General features: G+C 46.4%; 1 protein-coding gene and 1 pseudogene across 3 annotated transcripts in view; one reads left to right on the forward strand and one right to left on the reverse strand.

Annotated features, from left to right (window-relative positions):
* Nucleotides 1-17379, reverse strand: part of HSD11B1 (hydroxysteroid 11-beta dehydrogenase 1) — a 34387-nt gene that overhangs the window by 10833 nt on the left and 6175 nt on the right. Inside the window, exons 2-5 of one of the 2 annotated variants that reach the window (XM_081122005.1) lie at nucleotides 7672-7909; nucleotides 6785-6915; nucleotides 5358-5469; nucleotides 5019-5204 (exon numbers count right to left, since the gene is read on the reverse strand). In XM_081122005.1, coding sequence (XP_080978131.1) covers nucleotides 5019-5204; nucleotides 5358-5469; nucleotides 6785-6915; nucleotides 7672-7759 — 517 coding nt within the window. In that variant the 5' untranslated portion in view covers nucleotides 7760-7909. Of the gene's footprint in view, nucleotides 1-5018; nucleotides 5205-5357; nucleotides 5470-6784; nucleotides 6916-7671; nucleotides 7960-17379 lie in introns of both variants that reach the window. The other variant, XM_081122006.1, reaches the window with a different exon arrangement.
* On the forward strand, nucleotides 1887-3041 carry LOC308549305 (ribosome biogenesis protein NSA2 homolog pseudogene; annotated as a pseudogene). Its single transcript has 2 exons — nucleotides 1887-1949; nucleotides 2190-3041. The product of its transcript is annotated as a ribosome biogenesis protein NSA2 homolog pseudogene (transcript).

A 17379-nucleotide genomic window follows, 5' to 3' on the forward strand; every position in this document is an offset into this window, starting at 1 on the left:
TGGGGCCTCTTAAGAGGGACTCTGGTGCAAGCCAGTGTCAGACACTGCCTGTGAGTGGCCCTGGGCAACCTATTTGGAGCTACAATGTGATCCACAGTTTGTGGCAGCTTCTGCTGGGCCTGAGTGTGTGTGGGAAGGGCCACCTGTGCACCAAGGCCAGCTTTTATGAGCACCCGGCCAGAGGCAAATCAGCAAAACTCCCAAGGCACCCCAAGATCTGCTTCTGCCTGCCTCCATATGTTGGCTGCCTGTTAGGCTCAGTCACTGAAAGAGCCTCTTGTAGTACTTGAGATGCATGAGGTATCTTCTCAGTGAGTCACTAGGTAGGGTGAGTGGTGTTTACCAGATTGATACAGGTTCCCTCAGAGCCAGTGCTGGGTTTGAGGCCACTCAGCAAATGTCCCAGGATACACTAAGTCTAGCTTCCACCTAGTGGGTTCTCACACACTTTTGTGGTGGGGCAGGGGTCTCAGGGAGTCATCAGGGTGAGGCCAGCAGAATTTATTAGGCCCAAACAGACCAAGATTTGGCCATGTAAAGAGAGAACTCTGCACCAGTCAGGCATGAGAGGGAAAAATTTCCCCCATCCTAGAGCCACACAACTCAGACTGTCTCAGATTTTGCCAGGAGTCCAATCTCAGCAGGGCTAGGCTGCTGGGAGGTGGGAGAGGGAGAGGTGCTGGTCTGGTTTGGGGGAAAGTGGGGGTTTTGGCCCCTGTTCCACAGTTACTCAACTCTGTTTGTCCCAGATTCTACCCATACCTTGGCAGGGTGAAGCCAGCAGGAGTCAGGAGGGTGGGGCCGCTGGGAGTTGGGAGAGTGGGTCTAGCAGATCTCCTATGCGGGGTGGGGGGGTGGGGGGGTGGGGGAGGGGGGGAGCTTCAGTCAGGTTCGCATGAAAGTGGGGGAAACGGCTCAGTCACTGACACACCCTGAGTCTGCCTAGACCTCTGCACTCTGGTCCAGGCAGCTCACTCCTCAGTAGGGTGCCAGCTTTGCAGGGTGGAGCTATAGGGTGTCCGGAAGGTGGAGCAATTGCTTTTCCCCAGGCTAATGCTGTATGGAGCGGAGTGCTCCATGCAAATAAGATGGTGTCTGCGGTGTGGGAGAGTGATATCCTGGTGGCTGTTCCTGTAGCTCTCTCCCAGAACCTCACACAACTCTAGTCTGCTCTGCTCTCCCTCCACTGGAGCCTAGGGTGAGTGACTGAGAACAAGATTTTGTGCATTGGCCCTTTAAGAGGGTGCCTGTGTCTCTAGCAGACTTCTGTGGACAGAAACTCTGCTGATTTTCACAACCAGATGTTATGTGGGTGCCTCTTCCTGGCTCTAGTGCTCCAGACTGAGGAGCCCACTGCCTTCCAGTCTTATGTGCATCTTCCCATGAGTGATTTGGGAGGCTGAGAGTTGTTTATCAACATTAGTGTTTTTGATAGAAATAGAACCCCTGATTTTCAAATGGACACAAGCCTACCTTGAATAAAGACCACAAATGCTGCCAGCTGTGGCAGAATAGAAATGTGCAACTTTCAGGTTGCATGTATCCTTCTTTCTCCATTTTCTCTAGCTAGAATTCTGACCTGATAATGAGCCATCTTGACATACAGGAGAGGGACACCCTAGAGAGGTGGTCCTGTGATACTAAGGTTCCTAGACAATTTCTTGGGACAGAACTACCATATCAGCCCTGGACTGCTTACCCCAGGCTGTTCCATGAGAGAAAAATAAGTTTCTATTTGTTTAAGCCATTTTAAGTTGAGGTTTTGGTTATAGTAGCTCAACTAGTATCTTAACCTGTAAGTGGGGGAAGAAGGGGAGACTAGTCAGTGTTATACATAAGTAGAAACTTGATTAGATGGTAGGTGACAAAATGGTATTGAATGACGAATGGGTGTAGATTATAAGGAAGTTCCCAGAGGCAGCAATATTGTCTCTGTTGATGCTAAAGAGGTAGCTAAGGCTTTAAAAACCATATTAAAAGTATAGGATTTCCATGTAATGCAATGCCTAGACATGCATTGGGGACAAAAACTACTGCTTATCACTATAATTCCATAAACAACTAAATGCAGCCCCTGGAAGGAATGATTAAAACTCCAGTCCACTCTGAGACCTGAGGATTGACAGCTTCTTTGTGTCCTGGGGACTGCGCCCGGCGGGCAGGTGGCTGCAGCCAGGCCACAAAACTAGTTTATTGAGTCACACCGTAAGCGCTATGGCTACTATTTGGACTACCATGAGAAAAAAAGAAAGAAGGAAGCCGAGAGGCTCATGAACGTTCAAAGAAGGCAAAAAAGATGATTGGTCTGCAGGCTAAGCTTTACCCTAAACAGCGCCATGCTGAGAAAATCCAAATGAAAAAGACCAGCAAGATGCACGAGGAGAGAAACACTAAACAGAAAAATGATGAGACGACTCCACAGGGACAGCACCTGCGTACCTGCTGGACAGAGAGGGACAGTCCCGGGCTAAAGTGCTTTCCAATGTGATTAAACAAAAACAAAAATGGAAAGCAGGGAAATGGGAAGTCCTTCTGCCCAAAGTTCATGCCCAGGGAGAAACAGAAGGATTAAAAGTTATTCGAACAGGAAAGAGAAAGAAAAAAGCATGGAAGAAGATTGTTCCTAAAGTCTGCTTTGCTAGAGATGGCTTTACTAGAAAACCACCAAAATATGAAAGATTCACTAGGCCAACGGGCTTACGTTTCAAGAGGGCCCATGTGACACACCCTGAACCGAAAGCTACCTTTTGCCTGCCAATACCTGGTGTAAAGAAGAACCCCTCATCCCCACTTTATACAACTTTGGGTGTCATTACCAAAGGTACTGTCATCGAAGTGAACGTGGGCGAGCTGCACCTTGTGACACAAGGAGGCAAGGTTATTTGGGGAGAATATGCCCAGGTTACCAGCAATCCTGAAAAGGATGGATGCATAAATGCAGTCTTACAGGTGAGACCGCAGTTTCATACAAGTAACTCCTTATAATTATTGAAGACTATGCACCAGTCAGGAAGATTCTCTTACTGCGATGTTTCTGAGTACTGTCTCACAGGGTACATGTCTGCAGTCATCAGAGAACGATTTATTCTATTGTAAAGAACATTAAAACGGCCCAGTTTAAAAAAAAAAAAAAAAACCCACAAAAAAACCCCACACAACTCCAGTCCAATACTCTTTGGCTGACCTCAATTTGAGATTTAGCATCCCATGTTTGTGGGATTTAGATTTTAAGGAGGAAGGATTAATGAACATTAGTGCTGACCGTCTAAAAGAATATGGCACAGAACAGAGAAATTTTTCAGTTAGGGAGAGAAAGCAAAGTTACCTGTACTTTGGAAGTTCAGAGACACGCTTCAAAGCAAACAGGCTGAATTCTTTTGGCAGTGCAAACAACAGACTCAGAGGATAGTTGTCCGACTAGATTCCCATCTCCCAGACTTCACAGAAATTATAAAATGATGTTTAGGAGGTGGAGAAGATATGTAGAAACAGAGGTTATCAAAATTGCATCATGTCCTTGGACTTCTACAGTAATTCTTTTTTTTTTTTTTTTTTTTCCTATGGTAATTCTTGGTCCTTTCTAGAATATTCACACGGTTAGAAAGTTAAATATTCCAGCCAAAAATGATGCATTCCTTTGCCTAGAGTACATGTATTACTTAATCAACTGTAATCCTTAAAACCACCTACAGCATGACTGATATCAAGCTTTGGCCAATGCCCTAGGGTGAATTGGGGCTGCGCCCAGCACCCTTCCTACTCAGTACGCCTCTGGAAGCTCTCCCTTTCTTTCAGCCCAGAGAGGCTGTGTCTGGGGATGGGTGGGGAGACTGTGTTGCCTGGGAAGCACAGGAATGCATATTAATCACTGTTTGGCGGGTAGTGCAGACACACCGCCCGTTTACCCCACCACTATGCACGTCTCTCTTGTGTCTGGGAAGTAGAACTCTTCACAACCTAGGAGGTGTTTTTAGTTACAGTCATAACTAACATTTGTGACATATGTAAGAATGTACAAAGTCTTCTAGGTCCTTTGCTTTTACATTGCCAGAAATGAACTTTAGATGGCTGACATTGATCCTGGTGTTTGCATCTTCCAGCCACGTCCTTCTAATGGACTAACCAACAAATATTTGCAGAACTTTACTCTATGATGAAATGTGCCTGGAAATTCCCCAAGCCAGAAACTCTCTGGTTTTTTACTGGTGACACCTTCTGATGCTGCCGCCATGTAAAACCTCAAGGACTTCTCTTCATCACACAGAATTCCCTTCATGAATATTCCTCTGTACACACTCTTTCCCTACCTAGTTGGTTATTCAAATAGGATTTTTAGTGTAGCAAGTTCAGATTTGGAGTGTACCCCAAAATAGGCAGGTCTGTTAATAATATGACGTGTTCCGCTTTGTATTTCATTTTGCCTTAGCTTGACTCACTAATGAGGCAACTGCAGGTTGTTAAAATAATTCACTTTTCAGTTCTTTCTTGGCATCAACTAACGTCACCTGCCTATAGCTCTTGGTCATGAAGGAAGCCAAATCCCTTTAATTCATCGTGACCAGATCTCTCTCAGCATCAGGACAGGCTGTACCTCGAGCAGTTTCTTGATGTCCCATTGGACTTCCATTCATAGATCATGAGTCACCAGGCTTCAGGGAGGCACTCTGAACTAATGCTCTCTCTCCATTCCTTCCAGGGATCTTGTAGCCCCTCTACCTTGAACGATCCCTCATTTTGTACGCCCCCCTTTGTTCTCAACAGCATCTCTCTTACTCAGCATGCACGCCCCTCACTGAGTTTGCATGCCCAAGTCTTTCATTCCTATATCTACCTGTGTGGGAGACCTGTTAATCAGCTTTTGCTTAATATCATCGTGAGCATTTCAACTTCCAGTTTATATTGTGTTATTTCTCTGCACGAAAACTGATAAAAAATGCATGTTTGCTACAGAGGTCCCCAACACCATCCCTGGCATTTCTCCTGCTCTTACCTTGCACACTGGTCCCTGCCCCACTCACCAGCCACTGAGGAGACGACGACAATGCTTCCATTGCTCTGCTTCAGCATGGGGACTGCAGCCATACTCAAGGCCACATAACTGATGTAGTTGACCTCCATAATTGTGCGCATTAAGTGGGTGTCACCAGCAAACGGTTCCATAGTGACTTTGGCGATGTGATTGAGAATGAGCATGTCTAGCCCTCCTGCAAGGAATGACTGTGTTGAGGGAAACCATCTGGGGTTGGTGCCTTTTCTTTCCCTCTCCCCCTCCCCTTTCCCAAAGCTCCCCGAGCCAAGTCCATAGAGCAAAGACCCACAGAGCAAGTCCAGAAGAGGAGAGAGGAGAGCAGTCTCACCCATGATTTTTCCAGCTTTGGCAACAAATTGCTCCGCGAAAGTTATGTTCTCCATGGTGCCAGCAATGTAGTGTGCTGAGGCTGCTCCATACTCCAGGCAGTCAGATACTACCTGCAGGGACATAGTGACCTTGGTTTCAGTATTGTAGCCGGGACCCAACTTCGACTGCTTGCTGCCACAGAAACCAAACTCATGAGACAGATGCTGGTGAAAAAGGAAAATGGTTTTATTCAAGTGCAGGTCACCTGAGGAGATGGGGGACTCTTGTCACAAAGCCCATCTCCACATCTCGGTGCAGGTAGAGGTTTTAATAAGGAGGGAGAGGCACGGTAGAAAAAAGAAATCAAGGGGAGGGGTTTGAAAAGTTCTCTACATGCAGGCCAGCACAGTCCATTCTGATAAGGACCTCGAAACTGGTCAAGCGATGGTCTGGTGGACGTCACCTTGGTTCTTTGTCATTCTGGTTCTATGGATGAAGGTCAGCAAATCCTGGAACTGGGATAACTGAAGGTTGGAGTCTGTATCTTCTGAAGCTAGTTCCTAGGATTCCCTACAAACATGATGTGTATCTACAAGCTACGTATCAGTCGGAGTCAGCATTTACAGAAACACTGTCAAAAGAATGGGGGGGGGTTACAAGTCCTACTGTTACAGTCTCCGCTGCAGACCTTTGGGGGCAGTCTCTGAAGCAGTGAGGACTTAGATGGGACGTTGGTCACAGCACTGTTTTGATAAGAAATGGTAGCGGGTTTTTGTATGTGAATGTGAATTTAGTGAACATGCATGAGTGTGTGTGTGTGTGTGTGTTGCTAAGTCCTACCTGACATAATTTTTGTCCTCTGTATGAAATACTTTCTGGAAGTATTTCAGGTAGGGTGTAAATGGATAAATCATCACTGTGCTTGGGTTCAAGTCTATGATTTGTATTTATGAGTTTCTGTGAATGGATGTTTCTGAACCATCCTAGTTTTTATGCAGGTGGCCCTATGTTTGTGAATGTTTGTATATACTTAGGTTTGTGAGTCTGAGCTTACGAGAAGGCATGTGTGTGAGGGTTTGCATGGGTACAAGAATATGAATTCATGTGTAGATACTGGAATTTTGGTATCTGAGCACACATCTACATATCTGTGACTTCGTGTGTAACTGTGTGTGCATAGACATGTCTATGAGTATATATAGCCCAAGAGCTTTGTGTCTGTATATGTGCATGGGAATGAACACTGAAATGTCTATTTTCATGTTATTGTGGGTGTTTGGGTGTTTGAACCTGTATGTATGTATGCATGCGCATGTGTGTTTATGTGTCTGTATGCCTTTGTGGATGGATGTGCCAGACTTTTTGAGTTGGCATGTATACATAAGTACATAAAAAATAAATCTGGGCATGTGCGCATGTATGTGTTTGTGGGCACAGGACTCTCACCTTCTTCAGAGCTTCTTCTGACCTCGCTGTCACCACCACATGGGCTCCCATCTTCGCCAGATGATAGGCTATCTCTTTTCCGATCCCCATGCTGGCTCCCGTGACAATCACTTTCTTTCCTTTTAGCATCTCTGGGAAACCCCAAAAGTAAGTGAGGAGCATGCTCAACTTGGCAGCAACATTCTTCTTCCTGCTCTGGATATGGGCAGCCTTATCTCAATGTCTCATGGTTATGAGTCCAGATCAACTCATTTCAAACTGCATAAATCAGTGGAGGAAAGTTCAAGTCTTTTATAAATATGCTCTGAAATGGGGGTTTTGCTTGGTTGCTCAAAACCAAGTCTTCCTACTGTTTTTCCAAAAAAATCCCCACACACCCAAAAACACTCCATGGACAGAAGTTTCAGCTGGAACACTAGAGCTCCAGATGTTTCTGGACTCATCCAGTTCTGCTCAATTGAAATAAAATGCAAAAAGTTGTCAAAACAAGTGTGCTCTCAGAGATCGCAGGGATTCCCTGTCACTATTTAGTCGCCAACTCCTTTCTTGTCTCCCACTTACAGATCTTTCCATGGGGCCCAAATATTTGGCTAAGTTGTGAATTTTGGAATTAGCCTCATCTTTGTAAGGGATCTAAAATTACTTTTTCCTTAACGGTGCCAAGTACAACATGAACTGTTTGGCACTCTCTTGGCCACATGATTACCCTTCCCCACACTCCTATTACCCATTGCCTGTTGCTGGAGCACACACAAACACTCTCCACTTCAGGGTCTCTTGTTCTGCAACTTTGGGGATCAGGAAATCAGCATGATCCTCAGACACTCCAGCCACCCCTGTTTTTCCTTTTTATCTATTCCTCCAAAATTAGACACATTAGTACTTACCTGGTCTGAATTCCTCATCCGCAGAATAGTAGTAGTAGGCCAAGAAGATCCCCAGAATGGGGAGGAGATAGTTTTTCATAAAAGCCATCGGGCAGGAATCTGGCACGAGGAGCCCTGTAGGACACTCAGGGAGAATCTACACAACTTTCCACAACCTCTTGTGTAAGCGGCAGACTCAGAATTGTGGCATCAGAGACAGGGAGGCTGGAGTAGTCTCAGGCAGTGCTGGCAAATTTGCCTGTAAGAGCAGCGATTGGCTATGAGTGAGATCCCATTTGTCCTGGCAGCCTGCGTGGTAGATTTCACAATGAACAATATTTATTCCATTCCGTTGAGCAAGAAGAGACTTACAGATGGCCCAGCTCATGACCGTACAGGACTGGATTCCTGAGCATCACTACCCCGAGCCCATCTTCCTCTTAGCACCATTTACACCAGGAGTCAACGGCCTTACAAAAGCGTATGTCAAAGAGAGCAAGTGTGAGTGGGGCTTCTGGGGAAATGTGTGTTATAGTAAAGAGAGCCAAGTTCAAGTCAAATCTCACTCTCAGCCCCACCTCCCAGTCAGAAACAATGAAAAATAATAGCACAAAGCCGAAAAATAAGCTTAAGAAAATGTGTGCACATTTTTGACATTTGAGTTTAATGAACGTGTATTACAACATCAAAAGGGAATACAGGCCAGCCAGAGACCAGATGGCAAGACTCAGGAAAGTGCAAAGGGATGGACACTTACTACTTTAATAGCAAATACAGAAGGAATAATGAGTGGTCCCCCACACCCTCAAAAGGCACGAAGCTGTTAAACTGGGCCTTGTAAATGGTATAGAGGAAAAAGAATCGTGGAGAAGCTGCTAGAAGAGCAGACTTACTATTGCAGGAGAAAAAAGCAGCTACCACCGTTGAAGCAAAACTGTCCTGAAAAGGCCACGTCCAGCTAAAAATTGATCAGGCAACAATAAAATGACCATAGAAGAGAAACCCTGAGTAATTTAGAATTTATCACAGAACTATAGAAATAACCACTTTGGTATGTCTTTAGTATGAATTCATTAAGGAATACCCCTCAATGAATGAATTTAAGATATATTATTGTTAAGTTTTTCAACTTAAAACCAACTAACCAAACCATAAAAATTACCCCATCAGAGAGCAAATTCAGAATTCTATAAGTTACCAGTAGAGCCGAGAAGACCATTTAAATGTGTCGATAAGGATGGGTACCAGGGCTTTGGAGGGGGAATATGGGTTGGGGGGGGGTTGGGGAAGTCTCACAATTAAGATAAATCCAGTTTGACCCCAAGTACAGTATCTGGAAATGCTCACTGAGTTCCCACTTCAGAGCAAGGGAAAATAATTTAAGACCTGGAGGAGATGAAATAATTTGTCAACAACCCCCCTTAGCTGTGAAGCTCACTTCCAGAGAGCAATGGAGATCTGAGCACAGTTGAGGGCTAGGTAGAGCTCAAGATTCATGGCAGACAAACTAGAAAAAAATATAAAGAGAATTCAAGTAGAAAAATTACATTCCATGCTGTCAGAACTGTAAGAGGTACATGCACAATTTCATAAACGACTTTATGCTACCGAGGTATGTTGCAGACGAGACTTCATTTTGCATCTCGAGAAGGAAAAAATTTTAAGTTTATTTCCTTAATACTATACTCTTAATGATAAAATTATAGGGAGCAAAAAATTGCTTGAAAATATGACAATGCCAAAATGATAGAAGGATGGACAGAAGAGGGGAATTTATTGCCTGACAAAAAAGAAAACATTTTTAAGTGCACTATAGAAAACACAATTTAAAGAAATAAAAAATAACAACAAGTAAGGTAAACAGCAGGATGGTAGAATGTAAAACAAATGCATCAACTATTGTTGATTGTTGGCTGAAGTAATAAAGTTTGATCTTGTGCTGCCTCAAAAGACATTTAAACACAGACATTAAAACACACACAGAGATTAGTCATCTGATGGCTTAATAACTGTCATGTTAGAAAATCAGGACACCGAGAAAGCACCTAACAAGGTAATATTCACGGAATGAGATGAAATAATTTTTAGTCAGTAAAATGCGTTAATGAGAAACGAGGACACTGAGTAATGGTATGTTTTCTTAGCAGTTCTCAAGATTTTTAGGCTCAGCATCCCTATGCAATCTTAAAAATTATTGAGGATCTCAAAGAATTTTGCACATGTGGGTTTCAGCTGTTGATAGGATATATTAGAATTTTTAAAACTCAAGACGGTATAAGCATACAGGTAGTATGCTTTGCATTACCACACATGCTGTGGCCTCTGGAAACTCACGAGGGAGTAACAAGGGGAAAAGGCAAATACTGTCTTAGTGGGATTATGAAAATAGGGTTGACCTTTCAAGCCCCCAAGAGGGCCTCAGGGACCCAGGGGTACCACCTCCTGGCCGCATTACATAATAAACACTAAGCCACTGTATGGGTTCCCAAGTCTGGTTGTTTCATTTGCTTGCAAACTCCTGGAGGACATGGACTATGTCTTTTTTATCTTTGCTGTTTTAGTGTCTCTGACGTTCTGCAGCAACGAGAAGACAGCATCTTCCCCGGGGCCTGATTTAAAAAGCGGAGAGATCCCTGGGACTCAGGGCTCTGGTCAGACCTGATCAAACCCACTCCCTGGTCCCCTTCCAGAGCTTCTCAACCAACTTAAAAAAATACGACAGGAAACACAAGCGCTTCCCCTGGCTTTCTTTTGAGCCGAATCTTCTCCAGTCAAGTGAAGTTGCTTTCAACGCCACGGCAACGAAGCTGGCTGTGGACCCCACTCCTCCGGTGCTGCCTTCCATTATTAAAAATTAAACTTATCGGGGTAACATTGGTTAATGGCATTATATAATATTCAGGTGTACAACGTTATAATTTGACATCTGTGTACGCTATTGAGTGCTCACTATCCAAAGTCTAATTTCCTTCCATTACCGTATATTTGACCCCCATTACCCACTGCTCCCCCCTCCATCCCTCCGAGACCCACCTATTAGAATGGCCATTACCAGCAAGACAAGAAATAACAAGTGTTGGAAAGAATGTGCAGAAAAGGGACCCTCCCCTACAGCTGAGTTAGGGTGTTAGTGCGCCCACAATGTAAGTTAGTGCAGCTACTATGGGAAACAGTATGGAGGCGCCCCCCAAAATTAAGAGAGTTACCCAGCAACCCCTCTTCTGCATGCCGCCCCTTCTTTGCAATGCATTGACTCTACATTTTAGAGCAGGCTTTCCATGAAATACCACGAGCACAACCTGGCCATTTGAAAAGCCCCACAGAGAGTGGGTCCCCCTCAGCTGCAGGCGCAGGTCAGAGGCCAGTCCAGCATTGATTCCCAGCCCACTAAATAGTAAAGACCACAAGGTGAGAGGAACGCGGGGATTGAAAGGGAAAGGGAACGGGCCAGATCTGGGAGGACTCCAGCTAGTGAGAAGGAACAGCCAGAGGGAAATGTGCATGCATTTGGCAGAAGACGCGGATCCTGAGAGGAGCATCTGTCATTCCTGAGGCCCAGCAGCTGCAGCGTGTTTTGGGGACTGTTCAGTAGCTTTTCTGAGAAAGCGGCCTTTTGTGTTTGAAGATGAACCTGCCAGGGGAACAGTGGGCAGGCCCAGAGTAAAAGGTGGGTGAGCCCTCTCTGTTGGGAGGCTCTGCCTTGACTGGAAAATAACACCAACTTGTTGAGACAGGAAAGGATCTTAGCAAAGCATGAGAATGTGTAAAATTCTCTTTTCACCCCTCCCACCCCAGTCCAGCTCTTTCGGTCTGATTTTTGAGGAATTTGTAAATCTGTGCCATCGCCACCCAAATCTGTTCCCAGCGATGGAAACAACAATTGTTTCTTCTAGTAACAGGGACTGCTTTTCCCTGCCCCCCCTTTTTTTCTTCTCTCCCTCCTGGGGATGTTCTCATTTGCCAACCCTTCTGCTCACCCTACTCCTAATGGACAGATTACTCAGTTTCCACCTAATGGAACCTCCGATGCGGAAAAACGAACGAGAGGTGGGCCGCACTGCCCTGTGTGTGCTGTCCTGTCCCCACCTGTCACATGTGGTCTGTGGTGGGGGCACTGGTGAGGCGGACCCCCTGGGGTTTGTTTGCCTGGGAGAGCAAGCATCCAAATGAGGCCCCAGCCTGGCGAATCCCTGCTCCTCGCTGCAGGTGGAGCGGAGGCAGCTCTGAACATGTTGTGGTTTTTCAGGTTTCCACCTGGCCTCGCTCCTGTGGACCTGCACCAGAGCGCGGAGGAGAGCAGAGCCCACACGGGGTGGCTGAGGAAATGACTGCCCGAGGGCTTCGGGGAAACTGGTGCGCAAGGGTGCAGAGGGTGAGCCCCACGCAGCCCAGACCACTGGCTCCAGCAAAGCCACCTCTCAGCTCTGGCCACCCAGCCTTGGTTCTTGATTGCTCTGCCCAGCTTTCAGGAGGCACAGCAGGGTGGCCCGGCAGCCTCAGCCAGGCGGGTTGCTTAGGGTGCCAGCGACGCCAGCCCTAGAGGGAACCACCTCCCTTTTTTGGGAAGCAGGGCTGCCAGATTTAGCAGAATTCGCAGATAGAAATATGGGACACCCAGTTCAGTTTGAACTGCACGTACACGAACCCATTTTCAGGATATACGCCATCTCAACTATTGCATGGAATACACTTACGCTAAAACATTACTCATAATTCATCTGAAATTCTTTAATACTCAGTATTATCATTACTCATTACTTACCTGGGTATCTTATGGTTTATCTGAGGATCCTAGAAGTAGCATAGAGCTTTGCCAAAGCTGGGAAACTGTGCCGTAGGTGTGGACAGAACATCCTTGGCGGTGGCTACTGATAGCAGAGATGAGGCCACCTCTCCTGCCTTCCCCACCACAGAGCGCAGGAGCCTGGCCCCAGACAGCCCCCGAGAGGACTCCAGGCAGGGAAGCAAAGGACACATGCCACCCACATGGCTGAGTGGAAGTTTCATCTGCTAACATTGATTTAGTACCTGCTGTGGGTCAGGTACTGTGAATGAAAAAACCAAACTGCTTTCCAGACTAAGGTGGAAAAAATGAAATGTATCAAATGTCACCGGTGCTGTGGTGGAAGACTCTGGTGGGGGCGTAAAGAGGGAAACAGCCCATCCCGGTGGGAGACGGGCAAGCAGGAAAGGTTTCAGGGCCCAATTTAACCTGGATCCGTGTTGAGCAAGAGCAGGAATGCTCCAGGCAAACGAGAAAGCAAAAGATGAGCAGGGAGTTACGTTCCAGGAGTGTGGGGGAGAGGGACGGGTTGGTTTCTAGAATGTTCCATGCAGAGGAAGCCATGTGAGAAACTGGAAGGAGCCCAGCTGGGCGTGGCTCAGTGATTGAGCATCGACCTAGGATCCAGGAGATCAGGGTTCGATTCCCGGTCGGGGCACATGCCCGGGTTGCGGGCCTCAGCCGATCAATGACTCTCTCATCTTTCTATCTCCCCTCTCCCTCTCCCTTCCTCTCTCTGAAATTAATAAAGATACATTAAAAAAAAAAAGAAACTGGAAGGAGGTGTGAAGGACGGTGGCATCGTTGGGGAATTGCAAACAATTCCATTTGGCCCGATCACTGAATTTTAAGAAGTGAGGTTCCATGGTGAGAAGCCTGGAGAAGTCAGCAAGAACCGTGCCCTTGAGGGTCTTCAATATCTGCTGCCGGAGCCTAAAGTACTGGCCATTTTCTTCCAGTCAGGAAGCCTCTGCACCCTGTGGTCTCCTCACACCCCTCCCAGAACGTTGCCTGTTCACTAAACCTTTTGGATTCTCTCATTGCCCGGTCCTGAAAATTCAGGATCCCCTGCAAGCCCCAGGCTCATGGATCCACCCCACGCCCTCCATCAACACTTCACTCTTCCTGAGGGCCACCTCCAACGCTGGGGGTGCCCTCAGGGAGACCTGGTCCCTGGAGGCTTGTGGCCTCCTGGCGCTATGCCCAGCAATGTTTTTTCTGCCATGTCTTTCACGTTTTGGTTCTGTTTACACTTTCCTGACTTCTCAGAAGCCCTTGCTCCTCTTGCCTCTGTCCCTGCCCCCAGAGAGCCTTCCTTGGATTCCATCCGTTCATGTCTCTCGTGCTTTCTTCTTACTTCTCTGGCTGCTTCTTTCCAGGCTTCTCTTCCCTTTCAGGTAGGTTCCTTGAGTGCTGGAGTCGGCCTTGCTTCTGTCCTCAGTGCTCTCTCTGTCTTCTCTGGGTGATTTCCCTCACTCTAATGGCTCCAATCACTTTTTCTGTGTTGATGAGTTTTAAAAATCTCTACCTTCTGTGCAGCATTGTCTCCTAAGCGTCAGGTAGCATCACCCGTTTACTCGACCTCTCCTTTTTAAAGCTTCCTAAACACTTCACACTCAACATGCTGAAACTGATCTGATTATTTTTAACAGCTTTTTTGCAGTAGAGTTTATATACCAGAAAATTATCTCATGGTTAGTGTACAATTCAATGATTTTTAATAAATCTGCAGAGTTAGGAAACCACCACAATCCAGTTTTAGAACATTCCTGTCAACCCCCAAAGATTCCCTTACCCATTTACAATTACCCTCTGTTCCAATCCCAAGCTTCAGGCAACCAACAATCTATTTTCTGTCTTTCATATTAGCGAAATAGCATAACATGTGATCTCTTGCATCTGACCTCTTTGACTTTAGCATAGGGTTTTTGAGGTTTGTCCATATTGTAACCTTTATCAGTGCTTTGTTCCTTTTTATTGCCAAATCTCATCGTACGGCTATACCGCATTGTGTTTATCCACTCACCAATTCACACACATTTGGAATTTTCCACTTTTTGACTGTTATGAATAGTGCTGCTGTAAACATTGGTGTGAAAGTCTTTTTCTGAACATTGTTTTATTTCTCTTGGGTATATGCCCAGGAGTGCATTGCTGGGTTGTATGGCAAATTTATATTTAACTTTTTGAGAAACTGCTGAACTGTTTTCCAGTGACTGTTATTTTTATTCACCATCTCCTTGTGATCTCTGTTTCAATCAATAGCTTCATCATTCATTCAATTAATACTCCAGAACCTTGGCAGTCCGTCTTACTCCCCCTTTGAACGTCCCCACATTCCATTACTCACCAAGTCCAGGCGGCTCTACTTCCTAAGTTCCTCTGGAACCATCTCCAAATCTTCCCCCTTGCCGGGACTATCCTAACTCAGGCCACTGCTATGTTCTGCTTTCGTGCCTTCTCACTCTTCCTGTTACCTTTCTCACCTCTCCAATCCATTTATTCAAAGAAGAAAAGAGGTTGTGAAGCACTTGATATGCGCAAAAGGATACAGGAAACCATAAATGACTTGTGAGGCATAGTAATAAATTGAAAGCCTTATGGACCTACTATCTACCTTGAGACTTGACCCTTGTCAAAGCTGTAGAAGTGCCCTGTGGACTCTGTTCCATGTGGTTCTTTTTAAATCCTCACCTGAGGATATTTTTCCCATTGCTTATTAGAGAGAGTGGAAGGGAGAGAGAAGCATCGATGTGAGAGAGACACATCGACTGGTTGCCTCCCGCATGCACTCCGACAGGAATCGAGCCTGCAGACCAGGTATGCGCCCTGGGCCAAAATTGAACCTAGGACCCTTCACTCCGTGGGCCGATGCTCTAACCACTGAACAAACCAGCCAGGGCTCCACGTGATTCTTGAATGGTTCCCTATTGTTCTTAGGATAAAGTCCAAACTCACTATTTTAGCTTTGCAAGTTCTTCATAAGTTTTGAAATCCTTTCCCAGGAACCTCTCCCCACCCCGACCCTTATCCCTTATCCTTCAGGTTCTAGCCTTCAAAGTCACCTCCCTCGGACCAGGTGGGCTCCCTAAACACTGGCACTTCTCTTAGCGTAGCTGTCATCACTGGGTATTCCGAGCTGCTCATGTGTCTGTTTTCCCCATTACACACAGCTCTGGGAGGGCAGAGGCCTGGTCTATCTTGCCAGTGTATCTCCATGGCTTAGCACGGTACTTGGCATACAGTAGGTGCTCAGAAAGCATTTTTCAAGTGTTTCATGGAAAGCAATTTCTGTACAATCAGATGAAGATGTCTGGTATGGATTTGGAGCTCAGGGGAAAGGCCGAAGCTAGAGATATAGATTTAGGGGAATGAAATCATATAAACTAAAGTTGAAACCACAGGAGTAGATGGTGAAGGCGGAGGGTGAAGGGGAACATTACATAATGTTTATGGGCCAAGAGGGGAGCCGGTGCCAGACAAAAGAGAAGCAGCAGCAGGAGGACCTGAGAGATCAGGGAAGGGGGGAGGAGCGGGTCTCGTTGAGATGGGACAGGTCACAGCTTCGAAGCTCCTGAGAGTCCAGGGACAATGAGAAGTCACAAGAATACATGGGGCCTGGTGAGTAGGAATCTCTGGGGACCTGTGCCAGTGAGTCCCGAAGGAGCTCGAGCCAGATGCTATGGCTTGAAGGGCGAGGCTGCCCGAGGAAATAATGTTTAGTGCGGGCACGGAGGGGACAGTTGTGAGGAGCCTGAGAGGTGTGTAGATCTGAAGGAAGGCTTGCTTCCTAATCTAGCAATGAGTTCGGTTTTCATTAAAATGTTTCTGAGCATTTTTCCCCATGCCAGACACAGAGCCAGGCTGGGCGTGTTTCCAGCTTGTGGGGAAGGTCCAGTAGAGTCCACAGGCAGAGCTGCTGGAGGGAAATGACTTACGGGGCCCCCTGATAATGGCACGTGGCTCAGGAGGAGAGTGGAGGAAGTGAAGAGAAGGTGGTGCTGGACCCTTGTCTTCTGCTTCCAGTTCCAGTGAGCTCTGTAGCCTAACGTGTTTCTTTCCTTTCATCTTTGGAAGGCAGGAGGTTGTGTCTTCCCCACCCACCCGTCCTTCTATGGTGAGGGTGAGGGAGAAGCTGGGGAGCAGGACTCCTTGTCTGCTTTTGCTCAGGCCTGACCGCAGGAAGTACCTCTCATTCTCGCCTCTGCCTCGCCATGTCCCTCCTGTCCCTTAAGTACTATTCATGCCTATAAGGCAAGACGCTCCTTCTGAGGTTGGTTGAATTTCCCATTTTCTGTCTGATGGTCATGAAGTTTGAGGATGTGGAAACAGCCCAGGAAAAGAACCTGATTAAGAAGGAAGGAGAATGGTCTAGGATCAGGATGCTAAGAGTTTCAACAGGCTCCTGCCAGCAGAGGGAGCCCCAGGGTTGGGAGAGAAAGCTGGGGTTGCAGGGGTTAAAAGCCACCAGGGTGGGGATTTCATTTCTGGCAATGTTTTCAGCAATCCAGAGGGATTTAAGAGTTAAGTTCAGATAAAGGGGCATGAGAAAGAGAGGAAAGGAGAAAGACTCACAATACACTGACATATACACAGAAACAGTTACACTCACACAAATCACACAGAACCCCCTCTCTCACCCCTCGCTAAGCACACTCACAATTTCTGCTCCAGTCCAGTGCCACTGAATTGCTGGGGGGAACTAAGGGCAGATTCCCAGACCCCACCAAGGCCTGTTGGACCAGAACCATCAAGGGTGGGACCCGGGAATCTGTATTTTTACAAAGCTCCCCAGGTGATTCTGAAGCCAATTGTGGACAGGCAGACTGGTGAACTGCCCTGGGTAATTAGGTAAGTACTTAAATTACAGTTTTTTTGAGACTTAATTTAAGGGCTTCAGGCATCAACACGTTGACTGGTAGGTAGATTGAATGTAATCCATGGGA

The sequence above is a fragment of the Miniopterus schreibersii genome (assembly GCF_964146895.1).
Source record: "Miniopterus schreibersii genome assembly, chromosome: 19".
Classification (NCBI taxonomy): Eukaryota; Metazoa; Chordata; class Mammalia; order Chiroptera; family Miniopteridae; genus Miniopterus; species Miniopterus schreibersii.